At 34.3% G+C, this 23533-nt stretch overlaps 6 protein-coding genes across 9 annotated transcripts; 1 reads left to right on the top strand and 5 right to left on the bottom strand.

The window, feature by feature from the left end:
- Window positions 1–1052: 1052 nt before the first annotated feature.
- LOC111308623 (uncharacterized) lies at window positions 1053–3205 on the bottom strand. The gene is made up of 2 exons (XM_022907093.2): window positions 2301–3205; window positions 1053–1988 (listed from the first exon to the last, which is right to left on the bottom strand). Exons 1-2 carry the CDS (start codon window positions 2945–2947, stop codon window positions 1229–1231), a joined length of 1407 nt encoding a protein of 468 aa, XP_022762828.2. The 5' UTR covers window positions 2948–3205; the 3' UTR covers window positions 1053–1228.
- A 2331-nt stretch (window positions 3206–5536) lies between these two features.
- On the bottom strand, window positions 5537–6838 carry LOC111308495 (agamous-like MADS-box protein AGL61). The gene has a single exon (XM_022906820.2). The coding sequence runs from the start codon at window positions 6669–6671 to the stop codon at window positions 5937–5939; it is 735 nt and encodes a 244-aa protein (XP_022762555.2). The 5' UTR covers window positions 6672–6838; the 3' UTR covers window positions 5537–5936.
- A 624-nt stretch (window positions 6839–7462) lies between these two features.
- Window positions 7463–11262, bottom strand: LOC111308172 (uncharacterized). The gene is made up of 8 exons (XM_089743417.1): window positions 10864–11262; window positions 10065–10142; window positions 9328–9344; window positions 9165–9231; window positions 8921–8977; window positions 8836–8873; window positions 8642–8735; window positions 7463–8262 (listed from the first exon to the last, which is right to left on the bottom strand). Exons 1-8 carry the CDS (start codon window positions 11179–11181, stop codon window positions 7558–7560), a joined length of 1374 nt encoding a protein of 457 aa, XP_089599543.1. The 5' UTR covers window positions 11182–11262; the 3' UTR covers window positions 7463–7557.
- Window positions 10161–10858, bottom strand: LOC149519856 (uncharacterized). The gene has a single exon (XM_089742321.1). The coding sequence runs from the start codon at window positions 10704–10706 to the stop codon at window positions 10344–10346; it is 363 nt and encodes a 120-aa protein (XP_089598447.1). The 5' UTR covers window positions 10707–10858; the 3' UTR covers window positions 10161–10343.
- A 1544-nt stretch (window positions 11263–12806) lies between the features above and the next one.
- LOC111308621 (aspartate--tRNA ligase, chloroplastic/mitochondrial-like) lies at window positions 12807–18573 on the bottom strand. Of its 4 annotated transcripts, XM_089744538.1 has the most exons (16): window positions 18136–18540; window positions 17907–18050; window positions 17735–17844; window positions 17358–17469; window positions 17163–17234; window positions 16881–16972; window positions 16424–16544; window positions 15751–15873; window positions 15447–15642; window positions 15152–15339; window positions 14983–15054; window positions 14472–14570; window positions 14289–14369; window positions 13917–13974; window positions 13621–13832; window positions 12807–13243 (listed from the first exon to the last, which is right to left on the bottom strand). In XM_089744538.1, exons 1-15 carry the CDS (start codon window positions 18484–18486, stop codon window positions 13663–13665), a joined length of 1989 nt encoding a protein of 662 aa, XP_089600664.1. In that variant the 5' UTR covers window positions 18487–18540; the 3' UTR covers window positions 12807–13243; window positions 13621–13662. The 4 variants fall into 4 exon arrangements, 3 of the variants coding, with proteins under 3 accessions (XP_089600664.1, XP_089600663.1, XP_089600672.1); XM_089744537.1 differs by lacking the exon at window positions 12807–13243 and having other exon boundaries at window positions 13425–13832; window positions 18136–18539; XM_089744546.1 differs by lacking the exons at window positions 12807–13243; window positions 15751–15873 and having other exon boundaries at window positions 13425–13832; window positions 18136–18539.
- A 991-nt stretch (window positions 18574–19564) lies between these two features.
- LOC111308619 (putative E3 ubiquitin-protein ligase ARI2) lies at window positions 19565–23512 on the top strand. The gene is made up of 7 exons (XM_089744507.1): window positions 19565–20023; window positions 20664–20696; window positions 20795–21077; window positions 21264–21744; window positions 22087–22635; window positions 22718–22887; window positions 23015–23512. Exons 1-7 carry the CDS (start codon window positions 19898–19900, stop codon window positions 23149–23151), a joined length of 1779 nt encoding a protein of 592 aa, XP_089600633.1. The 5' UTR covers window positions 19565–19897; the 3' UTR covers window positions 23152–23512.
- The last annotated feature ends 21 nt before the right edge of the window (window positions 23513–23533 follow it).

The raw sequence follows: 23533 nt of genomic DNA, 5'->3' as shown, positions 1-23533 counted from the left end.
CCAATATCTACTTGGTTTGGCAGCAGATTTAACCTGAGATAATCTTCACCAAAATCTTACAGGTCAATTGTTGTAGTAGGTCTAATTTTTATTACAGTATAAGATACAAAATTCAATTTCAAAGATGTATCATACAAAATTCAATTTCAAAGATGTATCATACAAAATTCATGTTTCATAGCAATCAAGTTTAAATTTGTTCAAATTTGATTTTTTGACTCAACCTGTAAATGAGTTCAAATCAAAACTGAAAAGTAGATGTTTTTCATATAATTCTTTTACTTTGATCAAAAGCCTTTGGCTTTCACTGAACTCAAGGAAAGAGTTCAACAAAGTATTTGTTTACTGCAGTTGGGTGCTCTGCAATATCTTATCCAATAACCACATCAAACAAATGTTTCACCCAGTAAAAGCCCCAAATAAACTTGATGAAGACAAATCAACTGTTTGCCTTATCTTATATTTATTATCAACATTCATAAATCTGAAAACTTCAGTTTTAATGAAATTCATGAACATTTGGTTCCCTTGCTTGTACTTGCAGGAAACAAAAATTTCAAGTTCTTGCAACAAAAGTTGCTAAACATGACTAACAAATGGTACCTAACTAATAAATGTTGCATTATTAGATTGAAGGAGCTTTGGAGGAAAAAGAACAAGAACATATTTAAAACATTGATGTTAATCTATGGCTTGCCAATCTGCTTCAACATTATTATTATTATTATTATTATGAAAGGAAATTTCTCCCTTTGAAATAGAAAGGCCCTGGTCATATCCAACTTCAACTATTAATGCATATAAAATCCAATAAAAAAAAAAGTAATAGTGCATAACACCTGATAACCCTTCCTTATTGTCCTTATCCAGACCAATTCTATCATGAACATGAATCTCTGCATCTTGAAAAATGGATTTACTTCAATTCAACCCTTCCACATTTCCAACATAGGATTCTCAGACGAAAGAAAGCACACACACATATATAAACAACAAATATAAAGTACAAAAAATGAATTAAACAATGAATAAATTTACCAATCACAAGGAAATTTAAAAGAAAAAAGAATCCTGCCTTGTCATTTCGCACTGTACAAAGTAATCGTTTACATCCAGCTCAAAAACTGCTGGTAGTTATCTGCCGAAAGAATCCCAATCCAAAAACACCTATCCAACTCATCAAATCAGTTGATCACCGAACAACCTAAAACGACAAAACCCCACCACATTAAACGACAAAGTTCTGAGTTTGCTGCCTCAACTCTTTCCTTAGCTTTTGAGAGAAGGACCGACAGGCATCCATGCTTAGATCCATAGCCGCAGCCAATGCCACAAAAGCTGCTGCATCCTCCGTGCATGTCACATGCTGTACCCCTACTTCCACTTCCGGTTTACTGCATTTCCCCACACCTTCCACCGTCGATGACATTACGAACCCACCCCTATACAAACTCTTGGGGGAAAGGGATAGCCCAAACCCGAAATCTGACCCTGATCCAGATCCTGGTCTTGACCCTGAACGTGAGCTTGACCCGAAGTCACAGCTGCTTTGCCGGCTTGTTGATGGGGTTGCTATGTTGTTAGTTGTCATATCCATGCTGAATTTCCCGCCAAGTTTGGTGCTGATGGTGGAACTGGCGACAGCGGCGGTTGTGCCTGTGGTGGCGATATCGTCGTCGAAGAGATCAAATCGGTATCCAAGGGCGTCAATGAAACCAGGCTCACGCCAGGCCTCAAGACGGCCCCATGGTTTCCAGGTTCCATATCCTGGACGGAGAATTAGCCAAGCTCCTGGATTGGACCGGCTGACCCTGTCCGAGCCAGGGGATGGGACAAATGGGGTCACCATTGATGCCATTGCTACGGGAGAGCCTGAGAGGTCGTGGACTGTAATTGACCATCCTTTTCGTTCTTTGGAGGATTGGTCTTTATCTGTTTTCAGAGAAGGTAACCAATTTCTTGAAGTGTTTGATTCTGGCAAAGATGATCTGCACAATTATATAACAAATAAAAAATTTCAGAAACACTTTTGACAGCAATAAATTAAACAGCAAAGTCAAAGCTTTTACTACTACTTAAAATACTTAATTTGTTTAGTTCATAATGTAAAAGAAGATCTTTCGAACTTTATATAGTAAAAAATTCACTTTGGAAGAATGAGAAACGTCTACTAGTCACGTTTTCTGTTTCCTAGAAACGAAAACGATTTTGAAAACAGTGTTAATTCCTGTTTTCCCCTAAATCTCACTAATCAGCCAAACATAAATGAAATTAACAGAGATCGTGAGGAAAAAACTAACCTTGATCCCAAGTTCCGATCGCTCGAATTCCTGAAACCAAACTTGCAAGTGAAAACTGCCTGTTTAACACTCCCTTGAACCTGCAAAACCTGAGGACTACACTCAGGCTCCCCACCGAACTGGAATACAAATCTCGGATCAGGTTCAGTCCTGACAGTTAAACACAACTGTGCAGATGATCCATTCTTGTTGCTTCTATTTCGGCCTATAGCTATCCATCCATTATGAACAACAGACGGCCTTGATTCCGCTCCACGAAGATCCAACGGCAATGAAACCTTCCCCAATAACTTCCCAGATTTTAATCCACAAGTACTGCCATCAGGGTCAGCGTAAACTTCGATAGAAAGTTTATATGATGAACCTCCTCTCGAGATGATTCTATCGATCTGGGACTTGCTTAAACTGAAACAAGCAGCGGGCGATTTATGAAAAGAGTTGTTGCTGTCTGGGTTTATACCGTTTCTGTCTTGTTGTGATTGGATAAAAGGGATTGCAGCCACTTGATGAGGGAAGTTCTTGAGTTTAATCTTGCAATAACATGAAGAAGTAAAACGGTGGATTCTTGAAAGTGAGGGCTTTGTTGATACTGGGAATTTCAGGGCCAAATTACCCACCAGGATCCGTACAAAAGGGCACGGATCCATTAAGTTCTTGTTTCAGATATTGGTTGGGGGGTTGAGTTTTTTCTCTTCTTGTTGCTGCTGCCGTAGCTTGTGAATTACTCGGTGTTGAGGTATTGGGGCTTTCAAAATAAAGAGTTTGCCGACCAAACGTAGAGGAAGAGATATCTACAAGCAAAGGAAAGTTGAGAGAGACGGAAAAACTGGCTGTAATATAGCTGGGTTGCTGCAGACAAGAGAGAAGAATATGGTGCGGTCAAACTTAAGTCACGCTCACACCTTGAAATCAAATACTTAGATTCAATATTTAAAATTACATTTATTTCGCCAGCCCATTATTTTTGTTTCTCATTTATTTTTTACAAACAAATGTGACATACATGAAGAAAATTCTTAATTGACACCTCAATATTTTTCTGTCAACAGCTATCCAACCTTTGCTTAGTTATAAAGAAAGCAGAAACTATATAAATGGTAATATAAACATAATCATCTTAATTTATGGACTGGCAAATTGAAAATAGAATTACTGTATTTAATTTTTTTTCTTCTAAATTGGTTGGTTTTGACATTTGAACATATGTTTTAGTATATTAATCAAACGTCTTTTTGCCATTCATAAATGATGACAGCATTTGTTGCCATCAAATGCAAAATTTCAAGATATTAAATCAAGAAGCTCAAGATTAAATCTAAATTTTAATTTAATTAATTTATACATTCATCACTAAAAATTCAAATCCAACAAATATAAAATTTAAATTTAAAGATTTACAATATCTTTTTTTTTTATTTTCAAGTTTTAATCTCTTTTATAAAAGATACTATATTACCTCTAATTAATAATGAAGAAAACATTCACTTTTTTCCTCAATAATTAAAGTTTCCTGCATTCAAATGAAGATAAAAGAATTCAAATAGAATTAATTAATGTAATTAAAGAGAATACAACAACATAAATAAAATTTTGACAGTGAAATTTCATCTAAATAATTCTAATGATTTAAGATGACTTCGAAGATCAAATTAAGAAAAAAAAAAAAACCTCAAACTAGAATCGGCCACAGAATATAATTTCTGGTTGGGCATGCACGGAGTTGATTACAAAAACATGAGCTGGCACGTACAAGAAGCGCACGTACAACAACAAGATGCCAGCGAGGAGCATCAATGCTCAAAAACTATGCTAATCTTCTGTATCTTTTTCTGTCTTTCAGTTTCCCCACGTAGGGATTTTTTTTTAAAAAAATTTTAAACGTTTGGTCGTTTGATCATCAATTTTTTAGTGTGGGAGGTGCGATGTGGGCTGTCGGGCAGTCTCAACTCGACTGGCTCACAGCTGTGACCACTGAGAACATTGAATGGACGTTTGGAGCAGTGGGTCATCATTCTGACGGAAACCAGCCACATATGATGAGGTCCCACATTCCCACTCATCTCAATTGCCTCTAAAGAGATATTTTGATTAAAATATTAAAATTATTTTTAATAAATTTTTATATTTTTACTATATACAAATGAGTTTTTATTTTCGATTTGTATTCAACTAAATTTTTATTTCAATTAAAATATTAATCTATGTTAAAAATAAATTAAATGATAATAATTTATTTTCATACAAATTAAAAATAAGTAATGTATGGAGCCGATGGGTGGGTTCTGGGACCTTAAAGGTTTGGGCCTTAGGCTGATTATAACAAACATTATTACTTCTGGGACAGCTGAAACATGTTGCTCGTGCCACATGTTTCCTATGGATGGGTTTTCTGGAGCCTTAGACATTTGGGCCTTAGGCTTGATTATAACAACGGCTATCATTATTCACGTAAAAAAAAAATAAAAGTTATTAATATTATTTAATAAAAGTAAAATTAAATATTTTTTGTGTCAAATTTAAAATTTAATTTAATTGATTTATATAATTATTTAAAAAACTTTCATTATTTTTTAAATTCAAATATCAAATTTTTTTTTATCTTGATATTGTGGCATTTTAAAAAAAAAAAACCATACTTTGTGCGGCAAACAAATTGTTTAGAAATACCAATAGGAACTTTGTTTCAATGCAGAATTTCTCTTAAGATTCTCTAAAATATACGATTGTTAATTGTCAACTTTATGACTTTTTTAAAGGTCAACTTTATGATCTTGATCTTACATTTATAGTGCCAAAATTTTCTCTTAAAACTGTAACAATCTGCAAACCAACACTCACTACCTCTTGATTTTCGATCTGTCGATCTCCCAACTTTATGCTTGGTTTACGACAAGATAATTAAAAACAAATTAAACTAAAGTAAGACCAATTTAATTCGAAATAAAAATGAAATACATTTCAGTTAAGCAGCTCCAATTATATAAAGATGTAATAATTAAAAAAAAAATTTGAGTACAACAGAGGTCGAAGCAGCGAAGTTTTAAGTAAAAGAAAAAGGAAATTATTGTAAGTGGTAGAAATTAAACTTTAATCTTATTTATTTCTTAAAAAAGTTGGACGAGTCACTTTTAAATTTTAATAAAAATACATCAATTTTTATTTAAAATTATCAAGTATTAAATATAATAAAGATTGTCAAGTATAAAATTTTAATCATTAAAATTAAAAGTTTAATATTTTATCGAATATAATCAAAATACTATTTAAAAAAAGAAAGAAGATAATCAAAATGAATGACTATGTAGTTGGCACAAATTTTTCGTTACTATAATATGCTATATCATGCAATTTTAATCTCAACCTAATTCTACTAAAAGGATCGATCATACAATCCTACATTCTTTATCAGCTGTAATTATTCAAATGGTTCGATTAAATCCTTTTATTCCCTACATGCATGCATGAATCTTCTGATAACTTTAATCCAAACAAAATGTAAAGCCATATACAAAAAAAAAAAAATTGCTCATTGGAGACCAATAGATCATATCAAAGCTATATAAGCATATCCTACCTTCAATGATTAAAACAAAAATAAAATCATGTCCAAATGGAAAAAAAAAAATCATCGCCATTTCAAAATTGTCCCCCACCTCCAAAATGTAAGCCAGGACCATGACCAAAATTAAAACCATCACCTCCAAGACCAAAATCACCATAACCACCACCAGAGCCAAAACCACCATTTTGATCAGCGAAACGATGCCCCAAACCATCAGCATTAGCCACGGTAGCCGACGCGAAAACATCTCCCATCAATTCATTAGCCCTCCTAGCCACGTTATTCCTCAACTCCTCCATGGCTTTAACGTACGCCTCAAGTTCCTCTAACCCCATATCATCAATAGGCTCATCCCACCAAAACTCTCCCTTGTTTTTCTTCTCTTCTTTCTCTTCTTCAATCTCTTTAGTTCGCTTCTTCTCTTCCTGTAGCTTCTCCAATGCCTCCCGGCACTCCTCATTGAACTCTTCAAAACTTGGGGTAGCGCCGGTTGTTGCTGAACCATCCTCCTGGTCATGCATAGCTGGGTTTCCACTAAGATAACGATCCACTATAGTTTCAACATTAGGGTGACCAAAGCAAAAAGGTTTTCCTTTGGGAGAGAAGACGATGATGCCAATGTTTGCACCACACAAAACGCAAAGCTCACTGGCTTTCTTGAACAAACCATTGCGGCGCTTTGAGAAAGTGACTTGGCGGCTGCTTTCGTCTTCAAGTTTCTTTATCTGAATCTTCTGGCGGCCTCTCGTTGCCTTGGTGGTGCTGCTGCTTTTGTTTTCTTTGTTGTTGGTTTGCTTTAGAGTAGCCATTGTATAAAGGGTTCAGAGAATTCGGATGCTTTTAACTTTTCTTTGGCTTCCAATGGGAAAGAAATTTCAAGTTAGGAGATGGCTTTATTATGGGAAAGATGTTCAATGCTTAATTGGGTTTTTGTTTTGAAAAAAATTCCAAAAGACAATTAATTGTATTAATTACAGATTCATAAAAAAATTCTAAAAAAATACAGATTCTTTTAATTTTCAATGAAATAAATATTAATTACTTGTCAGTAATTTAATTATTATTGGTTGGGTGTAAAGTTGCGGTTTTTAAAAATTAATTTGTAAAATAAAAAAAAATCTCGGATTAAAATATTTATAAAAATGGTAAGTCAGAAATATATTATCAATAGAATAAACCTATCACCCAAATATAAGGAATTAACTAAAAAATTTTCAACTTCAATTTTAATAATATCCCTAAAATTACTATATTAACGATTCTCATTAATATTTTATTTTCAAACAACATATTTATATATATGATCATATGTATTGTTTTCCCTTTCAAATAAATAACAATTCTCAATAAAAAAACAATTCAGAGTTGTTTTAAAAGAAGTCTATGACATTGTAATGCTGTAGTGATCGAAATGGGTTGTTTCTTGTTCAATTTGTAACGTTGTAATAATAGAAAACTTGTGAAAAAAAACTAGCAAAGATCATCTATATTCATGGTGTATGAGGCCCACAAACTAAAGTTCCCTTGCTTGCTTTCTTCTGATCAACATAATATACAAATAAATGAAATTAACATTATTAATTCCTTCAAAAACTCGTTATATTATATTTCCATTATTTTGCAATTAATACAAAGTTATTTAATACCATTGAGTTACTATCTTGTAACTGTCTAAATAAAAGATAAAGGAGAGACTTAAAAATATAGCCTATGAGGACCAAAGCCATACGCTTGATGATCAGTGACACTGCAGTGGAGATTGGTCTCATTGAATTTGTTCTCAAAAGGATTAACGTGTCGTCCAATGCCATTGACTGCCAGAAATTGCCACTGATTATTAGCTGACTCAACCAAAGCCTTGTTGGCTTGCTTTGCTACAATCTTCTTCAGCTCTTCAAGTGCAATTCTCAGCTGTTCTAACTCATCCAATCCAAGTTCATTAATAGGAGCCTGCCACCAACATTGATTCTTCTGGCTAGCTTTCCTAATCTTATCAACTGCTTCTCCCCTCCTTTTTTCAATTTCTAGATGTTCAAGAAGCTGAGTTAATTGGATGTTCAGTTCATGGATATTAGCATTTCGATGTGCTTCAACCAGCCGGCTAGTAGTAGAGTTTCGAAAAAGAAGGTTTCTGGAACTGAGAAAGCGATCAATGATAGATTCAACTCGAGGATGTCCGAAGGAAAATACCTTCTTGGCAGGTGAGAAGATAATTATTGCAACATCAACCCCACAAAGTGTGCAAAGTTCACTAGCCTTCTTAAAAAGTCCAGCACGACGCTTGGAGAATGTTACTTGTAGATTATTCTTCTTGGCTATTTTTGCCATTGTGATCTTTTGGCGACCCATGTTAGGATTCTTGGTCATGGTGAACAAAACAAAGGAAGAACTGAAAACAGACTGAAAAAAATACCAAATACAAGATGATTTTGGATGTGCAAAGGGAGAAACATGGAGGGTATTTATAGACTTGTTTCCCTTGTATGTTACTATAATCATGTTAATTATTGTCCTAAGCTATCTTTAGTACTAATAATTAAGTTACTTTGTATGATTAATCCCTGATTTTGGAGGTTATCAAAATCTTTAGTCTTAATGTAGAATTACTATGAAAATAATTGTATGTATATTGGTTGGCATTATGAAATATAAGCGTTTGATCTTGGAAAACACATTCATGATCAGCTTTTAGTTCCTTTTTCAGTTTCAATATTGCTTTGTCAGAATTAACCATTTATTCCTTCAAAAGACACCAATGAATTTATTGATTGTATTTTACATTAATTTGCATCGAATTATTCCAACGCATGGCATTGTAACAACAAGCTAACTGGTTATACTTTTTCCTGGAATCATTAAAGGCATGCCACAACCTATAAGGGGAAAAAGAGAAGTGTCAAGATTATTGATATAGTAATATCAGAAATGAATTTAACTCTTCAATAAACAGAGAACTCTTATTTGCAAAGTGACCAAAAGAAAAGGCCTGGCCTAGTCTGGGGAAACGACCACTATTGCAATATCATTCCCAACTCAACTATGACTTTAGAAAATGTACCTTGCAGTTATAAACGATTTTCTTGGTTATGTTTTCCATTGCCATCATTTTTTGGGCCTGAATCCAGCTAATGAACCACAGCAACATGATATAAGTACCAATTAATTCATTGTTGAATAGAAATCACCCATTAACATCAAAGGAAAGTTTATCATATATGGATATGCACAAGGTGCAGACAATTTAGACTACAACCGGGCACCAAACACCAAAGATTCACCTTTCTTTCTTTATTAGTTCATACCATTTCTGGATGAAATTCGTTGTAGAAGTACAGAATATTTTCCCATTTCAAAAAAGAAACATTGATACTGAAAAAAAGTCATATATGGGATATACAAAATGTTTTCATTTTACCTTTTCAGAGCTATTTAAAAACAATGCCAATTCTTATCTCTTTTACCTACCGATTCAAAGCTGGCTCCTAATCATTAGAAATTAAATTATATTTTTGGAATCTAAATTTTGGGAAATATATAAATTGGAACCTAATGAAATAAAATATATAATTTATACCTTAAACTTTTAAATAATGTAACATTTTAATCCAAATTTTAATACTATTAACTTAACTTACTTATATGATATCAAATTAGTATAGTTTTGTTATATGCACGTTATTTATTAAATAGAAGTACTAAATATTTTGTAAAAAACTCATGTGAATGTCATGTAGATACCATATAATAAAAAATAATTGACTGATTTCAGATTATTTTTATAGCTTAGGTAAAAAAATATTTTTTAATTTATATTAAAAAATATTGATAGTACGTGTGGTGAGTACATAACTTGATAATATTTGTTAAATAACACATATAAATTGATATGATTAGTGAGATTAAAGTTTGAGTTAACATTATATATAATTTAAAAATTAAAGGTGTAAATTGTACATTTTATTTCTTTAAGTACTACTTTATACACTTTTCCAAAATTAAAGTACCAAAAATGTAATTAACTCAAACTAAATTAGGCAGCCAAATATAGAATAACCTAATTATATTATGAGGTTAATGCACGTGAATGTCATAATTTTCACACAATCAGGGCTGCAATGGGGAATTTATACCTTTCAAGAACCATTTGTATGTAATTCGTACAAAAGCAAAGTACAGCATTTTATTTGACATAAAATAAACACTGCGTTCCATAATTCTAATCCAAGAAAACTAATGGGAAAAAAGTTTGTAGGTTCAAATTGATACTTGAACAATAGCAACTACAGAAACAAATTAACAGGACTCTTAGTATATCATAACCATCTCAGTCAAACAGAGATTACCGTCTTGAACCAACTTAAATTTATCCATAAAGAACAAACTCAGAGGCCAAAATACATGAAAGATGCAGGAAAACATAAACTGTGACTACAACTGTGGCTACAATTCCTTGTTCATTCAAGGCAAAGCAACTCAATTAATTAGAAAAACCCACGTCCAAAACCAGGAGGACCAGGACAGTATCCATGAGGGTTCGGATAGTATCCTTCAGGATTGGGGCTGTATCCTGGAGGTATCAGATGTGGAGCACTGTATCCCTGAGGCATCATATTTGCATCAAATGCAAAATTCTTTGTCTCATAATTAGGGTGCACCCCTGCGCTGGAACTTCCCATGAATAACTGCTGGGAATTTGCACTCTGAATAAGAAGCTTCTCTGCTTGCTTTGTCACGTTCTTTTTCAACTCCCCCAGGGAAGATTTCAGTCGCTGGAGTTGTGGCAGGCTAAGTTCCTCAATTCGAGCCCCCCACCAGTTCTGGTTGTTTTGGCTTGCTTTGCTCATTTGGTTAAGCTTTTCAGCCCGAATCCTTTCAGCTTCTAATTGGCTGACCACCTAATACAAAAGACTTGTTTGTGTTGCTTAAAAGAAAAAGTAGAATTTAATCTTATTCAATAACACAAAGCAAAGAAAAAAAATTATATTTAAACTCTAATCAAACCTCAGTAAGATGCATGTTGAGCTCACGGACATTAACATTACGATGAGCCTCAATGAGCTGTGAAGTTGCTGAAGTTTCCGGAGGGTTGCTACTGAGATAACGATCAACAACAGTTCCAACGTCAGGGTGGCCAAAGGAAAATACCTTATTGCCAGGTGAGAAGGCAAGTATGCCAATTTCAGTACCACAAAGAGTGCAAAGTTCACTAGCCTTTTTGAAAAGACCAGACCGACGCTTTGAGAAGGTTACTTGGAGATTGCTTTCATTTTTAATTTTCTCCATCTCAACCTTTTGGCGACCTAAACATTTCTTCCCCATCAGAAAAAAAAATTTTTTTTTTTCCACAAGGGGGCCTTTGGAGTACGAATGGCAATTGATTGGTAGAAAAAACAAGTATTTATATGGACATCTTTACCATGTTTTAGGTACAATTCTGTACGGTTCTTAGCGTGAATTAAATTATATACTGGATTAGGAAGTTTTGGAATCCCTTTTGAGTTTATATATATGGAATAAATATCCAAATAATAAAAATGTAATGCTATTCTTTACTGGTACGTTACGCTCTTTTCCATTTCATCTCCCATGTATACAACTCAGACATTTCTAAGAAATTTTCTTGGCCATAATTTCTTGCGAACAAGTGCATGGCATTGTTATCATGCTACAATGAGTAGGAAGCAGCTGGTAATCATGAAAGAAACCAATTTTCCAATGAATCTGTTAGATGGATTTCTCAACTATAATTTTGGTTTATGTTTACTTCAAGTGAAAACTGCAAATTATATGTGCAATGCTTAGGATCTTAATTCTTGAACAGGACATGATGTCTAAAACTATATTTCATTCACTTCATGAATTTGTTAATGTTTAAGTGCATTTGTTAATCAGTGGATGAGGAATCTAATTCAAGAGCACAATATTATCAAAGTTAAGCATTTTCTTATATTGAACGTGCACATAATTATAAATGAGTTCTGAACTTTCTAGGTATGGATGGAGAAAATGAACTCAACAGGTTTCAATTATGCAGTTGACACAAGATTATAGATCATTTGGCAAATTTGGAAGGGAAAATAACAAGTTCCCTCAGTTTAGACTAACAGTGACTATCACTATCCTATATGGAGTAGCAAAAAATGTACAGAAATATGTGCTTTATTATTAATAAATGTGGAAATCTAAAATTTGATTCTTTGGATTATGAATTTCCTATTAATTTAAACATTTGTATTTGTTTTCGAATCTTTTCCAATCAAGCATGGTCAGATGCATTTGTAGATTTGTTTCCAAAGGAGGGGATGTAAAGCATCCAGGGAACATGAAACCATTTTTTAAAAATTCCATATTTGAAAGAGGCGTTTTTCCGTACTGGTTCAGGATTTTTTTAGAATGTTTATTTATAATATAGACAAAAAAATACCATCGGATTTACTAATTTTATTGATGAAAATGATGAAAAAGGTGTCTAAATAAAATTTTGGAGTGTTCAGAGAAATTTTTTCTTAAAAAATTTTTTTTATTTTTCAATTTTGGAGGTGTGCATGAACATCTTAGTGCCCCGTTTGGATGACGTTTTAACAATTATGCTGTCAAAACTGAATCTTTGTTGGATCAAATCTATACAAATCAGCCACAATAATTCGGGTCTTTGAAAAATAAAATGTGGATCAGTGGACGATAACAAAGGAGAACCAGGATACTTTTCAAGTTTCGAGCATGCACATGCAATAGGCAAGACTCAGGAAGGATTGGAATCTTATATATACCTTGCTGACTGCTACTATATCAAAAACAGTTTCTTTTTTTGGCCAAGATCAGAAACAGATTACTTAGTTAAAACTCTCTAAAATTCGAAATGAATCATTCCTAAACATAACTGTTAGGGACATTTTAGAATTTAAAAGGTAAAATAGATATTTTATCTTAGAACATAAATCACATTTCATAAAAAGATAATTTAATTAATTTGATTGAACTGACGTATAGAATTAACAAAAATTTTGAAGTTTATGTCAACTCAAATCACTCGATGACACATAAAAATACTGACTTGTCATCTCTTAATTGCATTATTAACTATCAGCTAAACTCGGATCGATGATATCAGCTTTAGCCCCGTTACTTGAAATTGAGCCACCTAAGCTTAGTACCCATATTTCATAGGTATAAGTATCCCCTTTCAGTTACTCTTAAACCAACTTGAACTTCTCACATCTACTTTATAATTTCCTCTCCTTTTCATTCCCTTATCAAACACTAATTCGAAAACTGAAACACAATCGCCAAAGAAACCGCCGGCCTTTATCATTGAGCAACCTCCCTCCCTTATGTTTTCAAGTTTTTACCCTCGCATAGAAAGCTCGGCACCAACAACAATCTGAAAAGATCAAACTAACTATCAAAGAAAATCAAGTAAAATTAAAAAAAAAAATAAAGAAAAAAGGTATTGGTGTAGCTTTTCTATTTGGACTGTCACATTTCAGTGGATGTGCATGCGTTTCAGCAATAGTATTTTTCTAGGAAAAATAAATAAATTGAACCCTTGACTGTATAGTAGATAATAATTAAACTCGACACTCATCCATTGATGATAGAACAAGAATGTGACAAAAAGGTTTAGTTCCACATATACGGCTATAATTTATCAAAACAAAATTGAATCATGTATTGCAACGTTTTGTTTTGTTTTTAAAAGACAGGATACAAGAAACAAAAGCTTTATGATGAACCAATGGTGATTAATAGAATGGCAACCTAGTTGGCTTTTCTGATATAGACAGGCAAAACAAGAAGAAACTATAGGGTCTTCAGTGAGAGATCTTTCAACTGTTGGATATCCACTTCTGATGGGGCTCGAGTAAGGGCACACTGAGCAGTACTTGTCTTTGGGAAAGCGATGACATCTCTGATAGAATTTGCATCTGCTAACAACATAACCAATCTATCCAAACCATATGCGATCCCCCCTGCAATAGGAAAATAGATAAATAACAAGTAAACTTTTATTCCAAACAGAAAAGTCATAGTTTTGTTGCCTAGGCATGTCATACCATGTGGAGGAGCACCCATGTCTAAAGCTTCCAGAAGATAGCCAAACTTATCTTCAGCCTATAAATAAGTAACATAAAACCACATTATTTGGACAGAGAATTGAGGACTCAAACAAAGTAATCTCTGCTTTTCTAAGATTTATAACTATCCCGATTCATTGTTACTTTATGGTATTTATGTTTCTTTAGGCCAGTTTTCTGTCGCATGAGACTACCGAATTGACACTAGTTAGAACAGAACTAACCACTACCTTGGTTTTCTTGGCAACAACAACTCACTAGGAAGATGTGTAACACACAAGACTTCCCCAGTTACTCGGCACAAACAATAACTATTGGTTTAATTTTTGAATAACTTAAGGTTCTCCTCACCTGTTCAGAAGAGATGCCAATAATTTCCAATACTTTCTGTTGGACATCACGTTTATAAATTCTCAAACTTCCTCCACCAATCTGACAATGCAAAAGATGGTAGTACATTCAGTTTCCATCTATAGTAGGTGGGCAACCGAATCATTACCCTAAGAGCTTCTAGAAAGCAAACAATATAAATACCTCAACTCCATTGTAAACCATGTCATAAGCAAGGGCACGTGCAGAAGAAAGATCTCCCATGTCTTCGGGGTTTGGTGCAGTAAATGGATGATGCAAGGGCTACAAGATAAGTAAATTTTCAACAATGGACAGGTGCAAGAAACAATAGAGTATTTAACAAAACTAAAACTTCCATATACATTAATTTAACAAGCTAAGGCTTCCACCAACATTATGTTGTGTGAGCACGTATGTGAAAACAAAAAGAAAATTAGAGAAATGATAAAATCTACATTTTGAAGTATCAATTGCCTAAGAAAAATTAAATCTTAAAATGCAGCTACTCTGTTAATTCCTTGAGAATAACAGAGAAAATCACACACTGATAATAGAAAACTATCATAGGGATGAATTATATGGTGTAAAAAGGGGACCTTCACCATACAACAATGCTAATTCTTTCGGAAGAATAGAATATACATCGATTATTTCACTAAAATCACCAAAGACAAAACATGAGCATGAGACAGACCTCAAGTCTTTGCTCAGAATCATTCCACTCAAACATTGGGAAATCAGTCACCCACAAAATTGAATGCTTAGACTGCATTTAAGAATTGAAGAAAATGCTTAAGTTAGAAAAAATAATTAGAGAGCAAGAATTATATATATTTCAGATAGAAGACTGATCAGGAACTCACATGGTCAACCAAACCCAGTTCATGGGCTATGAAAACCCTAAGTCGATCTAAGGTCCTATTAACTGATGTATTATGACCAACTGCGAACAAGATCAGATCACCTGGTCCTGCAGAGCATTGTCTCAAGAATTGCTCTCTGTTTGTTGGACCCAAACTAGATACCAATGCAGGGATTCCCTCAATCTCCCCTAAAAGAGTAATAAAGACCATCAATACCAACTTTATAATGAGCAAATCAACTTTTCCAGGGTGGGGAAAGGAAAACGGGAACTAGATAGAGAAGAACACTATTTACCATCATCCAAGACCTTTAGGAAGGGTAAACCCTTTGCTCCAGACTTGATTGCTTCATTATAAACATCACCTTTCTTAAGAGCTGTGTTCGAAAATCTTTTAGCACCAGAAGGCACACACAATGTTTTGATAATTCCGCCATTTTTTAATGTGTCTGCAAAGAGCCTGAAGGGAGAGTCTAAGAAGACATCAGATACCTGCAGCTCCAATGAGAGCAAAGGATTAGAAAATATTAGACAATGAACTCTAAGTAAATCAGCAAACATTAGAAAATATGTGCTAAATAAGTGAACAATGATCACTACATTTTTCAACTCAAGATCAAATCTGATGTCTGGACGATCTGAACCATATCGATCCATTGCATCAGCATATGTTAGTCTTGGGAAAGGGTTAGGTAGCTGGATGTCTTTAATCTCTAGAAAAACCTGCAGTAAATAAGCTTTCTTAAAACTCCTATAATGTGAAGATATGAAAAAGGTCGAAATTCGTGTAAATGCATAACACCACTTAAAATGTTGCTGAGGGTGAGGGCAATACCTTTGGTCCTTCACCTACATTCGATGCAAAAAAGCAGAGTGCCAAAAGGCCTTCTGATGAATGCCTTCAGCATCTACCTACACCATCATTTAGCATAGCTAGCTTGACTAACCAATGGGACATTGGACAGTGTAGAATGAAGCCAAGCCACTTACAAGGCCCACAAGACGAGCCTCATGAAGCTCATCTCAAGAGTGCGCTGAAGACGAGCAGGCTCGTACTTAGTTAAACTTGAATATTTTATTTACTAATATTTACTAATGGCTACAACAACCCCCCCCCCCCCCCCCCCAAACTTTAGGTAAAAGGAAAAGTCATAACTTATTTTTTAAATCCTATTCAGACACATCAGCAAATACTTATGAATAATTCCTCTTGAAAGAAATTTCCAAGCTAGGACTCATATCATCTTAGCATATTGGCCCCCAATTTACATACCTTTCTAATTAAATCTTCATTAAGCCTAAGCATGTCCTCAAATGGGGTGAAAGCCATTTCCATATCAAGCTGTGTAAACTCAGGCTGTCTATCTGCTCTCAGATCTTCATCTCTAAAACATCTGAAACAAAAAAAAGAGAAGAATTTATACACTGGTTATAGCCCAGTAGATTGTCACAGTAACTAGTGTCTGGATACCCCAATTCCTAGCAGGAATAGGATAATGCAATCCCCTATGTTTTTTATTGTTTTCTTAGCAAACTCAGGAAAATAAATCAAACTGCGTCCATTAACACCACAGGCTTATCCTTGCTCTCATCACAGGGGTTGAGAAATGGGAAAAAATGTGCATGAGTAAATCAGTTCTTTGAAAAAAAATACACAGAAAGCTTAGCAGATAGGAGACAATCATTGCAACACTGTAATAAAATGCCCTGACAACAAGTAAAAAACTTACCTTGCTATTTGATAATATTTATCAAAACCAGAAACCATTAACATTTGCTTGAAAAGCTGCGGACTTTGAGGCAAAGCATAGAATGTTCCTGGCTTCAAAATAGACAGTAGAGTGAATCAGACCTGTTCCATTGTCCCAATGATATATATAAGTGATGAACATTTCTAAATTTAACACTTATTGACTGAACCAGAAACATTTAGGATGCGAAGCTCTCTGACATCATAAAAGTTGTTACATGCTGTCTTAAGGACATTCAATAGGCTGAAAAATCATTAATACCTGGATTCTTGAGGGAACCAAATAATCCCGAGCACCTTCTGGAGTAGATCTAGAGAGCATTGGAGTTTCAATCTACCTTATAACCATGAAAAGGTCAGAACCACAACAAAAACTGAACATGAATCAGTAGAAAATAACAGAAAAAATAATAATAAAAAAAATTACTATAATAGAACAAACTTCATTGTGTTATACCTCCACAAAATTATGCACATCCTCTAGATATCGTCGAATGAGTTTCACCACTCTATGACGCAGCATGATATTGAAATTCATTTGTTGCCGGCGTAAATCAAGGTATCGATATCTATGAAACAGTAAACATCAATGCAAAGTCCCCAATATATCATAAGGAAAACATCTACAGCTTGTCACCAAACTGGAATGGCTTGCAATAATTAAAAAAATTAAAAGCAAAACTCCAAAAACAGACCGTAAAACTAATCTAGGCAACTCATCAGGAACAATGTAGCTCATTTATCTCTCCCTTCACATGGTAAGGACAATACAAGTTTTATCAGCTACTCAAGCGCTCGGACAAATTGTAGACAAGTAAATTCAAAGCGGGCTACCTTAAACGAATTTCCTCCTTGACAAAATCATTAGCATCATCTGCGCTAGTAACCATTAATGGTAGCTTTGATCTTACAGCATTCAATATCTGAACATGCTCTGCAGCGACCTGGCAGACATAATTGACATCAAATAAAGATTAAAAGCACAAGCTCAAGTATAGTTAAATACCTCTATTGAGCCGGTTTTCATTTTCTTATTAACGGACTCACTGGGACGAGAACGGACAACACCATCAACAGCAATCACATACTCAAGCCTCAAATCCTTAATAGCAGCATGGGCATCAGGAAACTCACCCGGAAGCGATGTAATCTATAATTGAAAAACATCCAAACAATTATTCTAAAGAAACCGACATCATAAATATAAAAAAAAAATTGCAAGTTAAAGTGAATACCTGGACAATGCCAGAGTGGTCTCTAAGATTAAGAAAGGTGAGACCACCATGAAGACGGTGAAGAGCGACCCACCCGCAAAGACAAACCCGAGAACCCACATCATCATTTGACAAATCACTGCAAACAGCGGTGCGAGAGACCCAATGGAGAGACTCCTTGAGAGGAGCTACTGGGGTAATGGGGCTAGGAATTTCAGAGGAATAGGAAGGGGATTGAAAAGTGGAAGCCGAAACAGAGGAAAGGCTTCGACGGTTCCTGGAAAGTGATTTTGGTTCTAAAATGGAAGGGAAAACAGCGAGAGGTCTGGCTCGAATGGAGAAGAAAAGGAAGGATTTGAGAAGCAGAGACATCTTTTTTTGATGTTTTTTGGGGAAGGGAGACAAAACAGAGGGTTTTAAGTTTAACAGGATAGATTTGGTGATCACGTGCGAAGCACGTGTCTTGTAGGTTGGTTTGTGTAGTTTGGAACTTTTTAGATTCGTTTATTGTAATGAATACTGCTTGCGTAAATGTCGGCCGTTATATTCCGCAAATCTCGAATTTCTTTTATTTTTTCTTTATTTTTTTATTTATATGAAATGAAATATGCGAATATTCTTCTTTATTTTCCAATTTAGAAATAATTTTAGAATGTGTGTTTATTGAAAAATAAATAAAAAGGTAATTTATCTTTTTATAAACAAGTAATTTTATTTACGAAAAGATAATAATATTTGTATTGAAAAGATATTTGTATTATTTTAAATACTTTTAACCATTTTTTATTTAAAAATTGGAACGTATCACACTTTAATTAAACTTTGTTTGATAAATTAAACAAATTTAATATTAAAAATTTAAGTACTAAATTTTTTTGCTTTAAAAAATTTATATACCAAATTTAAGTTATAAAAATGATTTGTTATGCTATTAAAAATTAAATGCTTTGTAAAATTTCTATTAATCTTTGATTAAAAAAGGGATACAATTTTATAATTATTTTTAATTGGTGAAACTTGAAAATATAAATTATTAAAAGTAAAAATATGAAAATTAATGTGCATAATTTTTTAAAATAAAATAAAATTAATCCATTAAATAATTAAAAGTTATTTAATATTTTTTATTAAAAACTATTTATTCAATATTTTTAAAATTATTTATTCAAAACATTAAAAATATAAAATCATTAAAAATTTTAATTTTTAATAATTTATCAGACACGTCCTTTAATATATCAAAAAAGAAAGTGTGAAAGAAAATAGATTAAACAAGCAGTAGAATAGAGGGATTAAAGGTTAAATTAGAAAGTGAAAAAAAATAAGAGGAAACAAAATCGGACAAAAATGAAACGGCATCATTTTATCTTCGATCAGTCCTCAGTGTTCGTTTATTGCTACGCTGGCAAGCATCTACAGTTCTACGCCGCCTCTATTTCTCTCTCACAAATTAAATAAAATAAAATAAAGAAGATACAAGTCAATTTTATTGGTCGTCTCTTGCACAATAAAAGGATTTCTGTTCTCCTTCTTCTTCTGCTCTTTTACACTCTTTTCGCCGGCAAAAAAAAAAAAAAAAAGTAAAGCTTTTGCCGGAAACTAATCGTCTTTTTTTTTTCAGCGATCAATTAAAAATTTTAACAAATTCATCTTTATAAATAATTGTTTATGATCTTTATTTAAATTCGCTTTGAAAGTTATCTCTTTTTTTAGGTTTTGAGATTTTATAGCAGGAATAAAAATAATAAATAAATTGGAATTGTTTTGATTGATCGATCGGCCGATGGAGGATTGCGCGAGCAGCGGTGAGGATTACTACCATTCGTCCGATGGAGAGTCCCTTGACGGTCTCGAGAATGAGGACTCCGTTCTACTACAGTGGGCCCCAACCAAGGGTCCTTCTACCAAGGTCAAAATTTGTTTCTGTCTCTCTTTCTCCCTCTTCTTTTCTTGTCTTCTTCGGAATTCAAATTCTCGTTTTAATTTCCCTTGATTTATCGATTCTTGGTTTTTCGTTTATTTTTTCAGTGTAAAGTTGGGTTTTTTTGTTGTCTTTCCCTTGTTTAAAAGAGAGTTTTGGGGTTTGAATTAGTTGTGAATTACTGGTAAATGATTGAGAAAGAGAATTTTTTTTTTGTTTCCTTTCTGGGTTTGTGGATTTTGAGAGGGTAGAGTAATTTGAAGCAGCTTTGAGGTTCTATTGTGGGGGTGGGGGTGGGGTGGTTCTTGCATGCTCACGAATGCTTTAATGTCACAGGCAAAGGAGCTGCTGGTCATCGAATTTCATGGACTTTTTTCTATTTTATGTGTATAACCTCTTGCTTGTGTTTTGGGCTTTTGTTATACTAAATGGCATTGTGTGCATTGAAGCTTTTCCCCCTCAGAACATAGGAAACGTTTAAGGTTTAATCTTAATGGGAAAACCCCTTAAAGAAGAACAGCATTCATCGTTTCTATGAATTCTTAATCTTTCTCTTCTTCTGGCCCCTATTTTATGCTTAATTTGAAGAATGGGCATACCTTTTTGTGACCCTTTTTGGCATATGCAGGTTATTACTAAAGAATCACTTTTAGCTGCACAGGTAAAGATTTATTTCCCTTCCTTTTTTTTTTTCAGGTTTCCCATGCATGTATGTTTTATTTTATAGGATTGAATTGATCGTTTTGGCTTTTTGGGTAGAGGGAGGATTTACGGAGAGTAATGGACATGCTGTCTCTAAGGGAGCACCATGCTCGGACTCTACTAATCCATTATCGATGGGATGTTGAGAAGTTACTTGCTGTACTTGTGGAGAAGGGAAAAGCATACTTGTTTGCCGAAGCAGGTGTGTCCGTTGTTGAGAGTGAGGATACAGGAACACCAGTGTTGTCTTCATCTATAGCAATGTGTGGCATATGCATAGAGGAGTTACCTGGTGATAAGATGACGAAAATGGACTGTGGCCATGCCTTTTGCAATGACTGTAAGCACTCTCCTTAGTCTCCACTTTTTTATTGAAGCATGCATATGTATCACATTACAACATAGCATGAGCACGTGAACAATGCTGAGAACTCTGGAAATTTTCCTTTAGCAATCAACTCAGAGATGCATATTAATTTCACATTTTAGTCTTTTGAGTTGATTTCTTTCCCTCTGTTTTTCCTAGGCTGGACAGAGCATTTTGTTGTGAAAATAAATGACGGTCAAAGTAGGCGCATTAGGTGTATGGCACACAAGTGCAATGCTATTTGTGATGAAGCGGTTGTTAGAAATCTAGTTGGTAAAAGGCATCCTGATCTAGCTGAGAAATTTGATCGTTTTCTTCTTGAGTCATACATTGAAGATAATAGGATGGTTAAATGGTGCCCTAGTACTCCTCATTGTGGAAATGCAATACGAGTTGAGGATGATGAATTTTGTGAGGTAGAGTGCTCTTGTGGTGTACAGTTTTGTTTCAGTTGCTTATCAGAAGCACACTCGCCATGTTCATGTATGATGTGGGAGCTTTGGACCAAGAAGTGCCGAGATGAATCAGAAACAGTTAATTGGATCACTGTTCATACAAAACCTTGTCCAAAGTGTCACAAACCTGTGGAGAAAAATGGTGGATGTAACCTTGTGAGCTGTATCTGCGGACAAGCATTTTGGTGAGGGTTTCCTTTTATGTTAATTAGCATTTCTCAGTTTGCAAATTTGTTAAAGGTGTCTTAATCTCATTGTTGTGACAATTACTTCTCAAGAATTACGTGTTTGGTTCTGGCATAAATGTTCGCTTGAAAAAAAAGCTTTTGAACGTGCACAAGCTGCTGCATTAGCAAGAGCATAAGTGACTTTTTTTCCTCTTTCATTTTTAATTTATTTATTTTAATTATTTTGTACTAAGTACTGTTATTATTTAGCTCGTTCTACATGATTTACACACTGCTGAATATGGATTACTTGAGATTCTATTTTATTATCACATTTTCTCTCTTTTTGAACTGGTGCAGTTGGCTGTGTGGTGGAGCTACTGGACGGGACCATACTTGGTCAAGAATTACTGGTCATAGCTGTGGTCGCTACAAAGAAGACAGTGAGGAAAATACTGAACGAGCTAAGCGAGATCTATATCGATATATGCACTATCACAACCGTTATAAAGCTCACACAGATTCATTTAAGCTTGAGAGTAAACTCAATGAGACTATACTGGAGAAGGTATCAATTTCTGAAGAGAGGGAATCGAGGCTTAGAGATTTCAGCTGGGTAACTAATGGACTCTGTAGACTTTTTAGATCAAGGCGGGTTCTTTCATATTCGTACCCATTTGCCTTTTACATGTTTGGAGAAGAATTATTGAAGGATGAGATGACAAATAAGGAAAGGGAAATAAAACAGCTTCTATTTGAGAATCAGCAACAGCAACTTGAGGCAAATGTTGAGAAACTCTCTAAGATTTTGGAAGAGCCCTTTGATCAATATAATGATGATAAAATTATGGAGATACGAATGCAAGTAATCAATCTTTCTGTGATCATCGATACCCTTTGTAAGAAAATGTAAGTATAGCTACTATGTATAAATTTGTGACTGATGTTAATGAGAGTTTTTAAATTCATATGGTGAGACTATGGCTTGCAGGTATGAATGCATTGAGAATGATTTATTGGGTTCTCTCCAATATAATACCCATAATATAGCTCCGTACAAATCTAAGGGCATTGAGAAAGCATCAGAGCTTGCTATCTGTCAGAACAGTAAACCCAGTACTGCTACTGATAAATGTCTTCCCTCTGATTGTGGCAGTAGTGGTATGTTTAACTTCACTTTTTGAGGATCAACACACACACACAAGCACGCATGCACACATATTTATAGTTTGAAGACTATTAAAACTTGTATATGTTGTAAAGATTTTACTTGCTCATTGCAATTTAGGCAAACGAGATCGACCTTTCAGCTTTGGGAGTTCAGATGACAGTGGTTGCACATCCCAGAAGCGACACAAAAAGGAAAGTTATGGAGGTGGATTCTTTGATCTGAACTTGCCAGCGGAAGTTCTTGACAGGAATTGATCTCTGATAGGCTTTTTCTAAGAAGTACAGATGTACAGATCTAACTGGAGACCCTCATTTGGTCTAATGGGATTTGATCATTTATGGATTGAGCACCACTCAAATGCTTTCCTTTCCCTGCCTAGACTCTTTTTTGTCCCCTCATCATGCGCATCCTTTCTATTTTAGCGATATCCCGGAAGAGTAATACTGGAATTCCATGGGTTATTTTTTTATCTTTCAAGGCTCTGTGAACTGAAAATAGATATACTGTACAAGTGTACATAGGCCTTATGTTGAGCTTTTGAATATATATGTAAATTCTTAACCTGTGATTTGAGTGGTGTAAAATTTGTCCTTTTTAATATATATATTTTTAGTATATTGGAGGCTTGCTGCATGG

Source organism: Durio zibethinus, chromosome 2, assembly GCF_047325235.1.
Source record: "Durio zibethinus cultivar Kanyao isolate XHJ-2024 chromosome 2, ASM4732523v1, whole genome shotgun sequence".
In the NCBI taxonomy this organism is placed as follows: domain Eukaryota; kingdom Viridiplantae; phylum Streptophyta; class Magnoliopsida; order Malvales; family Malvaceae; genus Durio; species Durio zibethinus.
Note: the sequence above shows the minus strand (reverse complement) of the source record. Positions and strands in the feature narration are given on the sequence as shown.

What these genes read in the sequence shown, in the direction of transcription:
- LOC149519856 (XM_089742321.1), bottom strand. Translation starts at nt 10,706, where the DNA reads ATGAGCAAAGCAAGCCAAAACAACCAGAACTGGTGGGGGGCTCGAATT.
- LOC111308619 (XM_089744507.1), top strand. Translation starts at nt 19,898, where the DNA reads ATGGAGGATTGCGCGAGCAGCGGTGAGGATTACTACCATTCGTCCGAT. An exon ending in AATCACTTTTAGCTGCACAG is followed by an intron (nt 20,697 to 20,794) that starts GTAAAGATTTAT and finishes CTTTTTGGGTAG; the next exon opens with AGGGAGGATTTACGGAGAGT. An exon ending in CTCTGATTGTGGCAGTAGTG is followed by an intron (nt 22,888 to 23,014) that starts GTATGTTTAACT and finishes ATTGCAATTTAG; the next exon opens with GCAAACGAGATCGACCTTTC.
- LOC111308172 (XM_089743417.1), bottom strand. Translation starts at nt 11,181, where the DNA reads ATGGGGAAGAAATGTTTAGGTCGCCAAAAGGTTGAGATGGAGAAAATT. An exon ending in TCAACATGCATCTTACTGAG is followed by an intron (nt 10,143 to 10,863) that starts GTTTGATTAGAG and finishes TTGTTTCTGTAG; the next exon opens with TTGCTATTGTTCAAGTATCA. An exon ending in AGGCCAGGCCTTTTCTTTTG is followed by an intron (nt 8,736 to 8,835) that starts GTCACTTTGCAA and finishes TTCCCCTTATAG; the next exon opens with GTTGTGGCATGCCTTTAATG.
- LOC111308621 (XM_089744538.1), bottom strand. Translation starts at nt 18,486, where the DNA reads ATGTCTCTGCTTCTCAAATCCTTCCTTTTCTTCTCCATTCGAGCCAGA. An exon ending in TGGTTCCCTCAAGAATCCAG is followed by an intron (nt 16,973 to 17,162) that starts GTATTAATGATT and finishes TCTATTTTGAAG; the next exon opens with CCAGGAACATTCTATGCTTT. An exon ending in CATGGGTGCTCCTCCACATG is followed by an intron (nt 13,833 to 13,916) that starts GTATGACATGCC and finishes TTCCTATTGCAG; the next exon opens with GGGGGATCGCATATGGTTTG.
- LOC111308623 (XM_022907093.2), bottom strand. Translation starts at nt 2,947, where the DNA reads ATGGATCCGTGCCCTTTTGTACGGATCCTGGTGGGTAATTTGGCCCTG. An exon ending in GATCGGAACTTGGGATCAAG is followed by an intron (nt 1,989 to 2,300) that starts GTTAGTTTTTTC and finishes ATAATTGTGCAG; the next exon opens with ATCATCTTTGCCAGAATCAA.
- LOC111308495 (XM_022906820.2), bottom strand. Translation starts at nt 6,671, where the DNA reads ATGGCTACTCTAAAGCAAACCAACAACAAAGAAAACAAAAGCAGCAGC.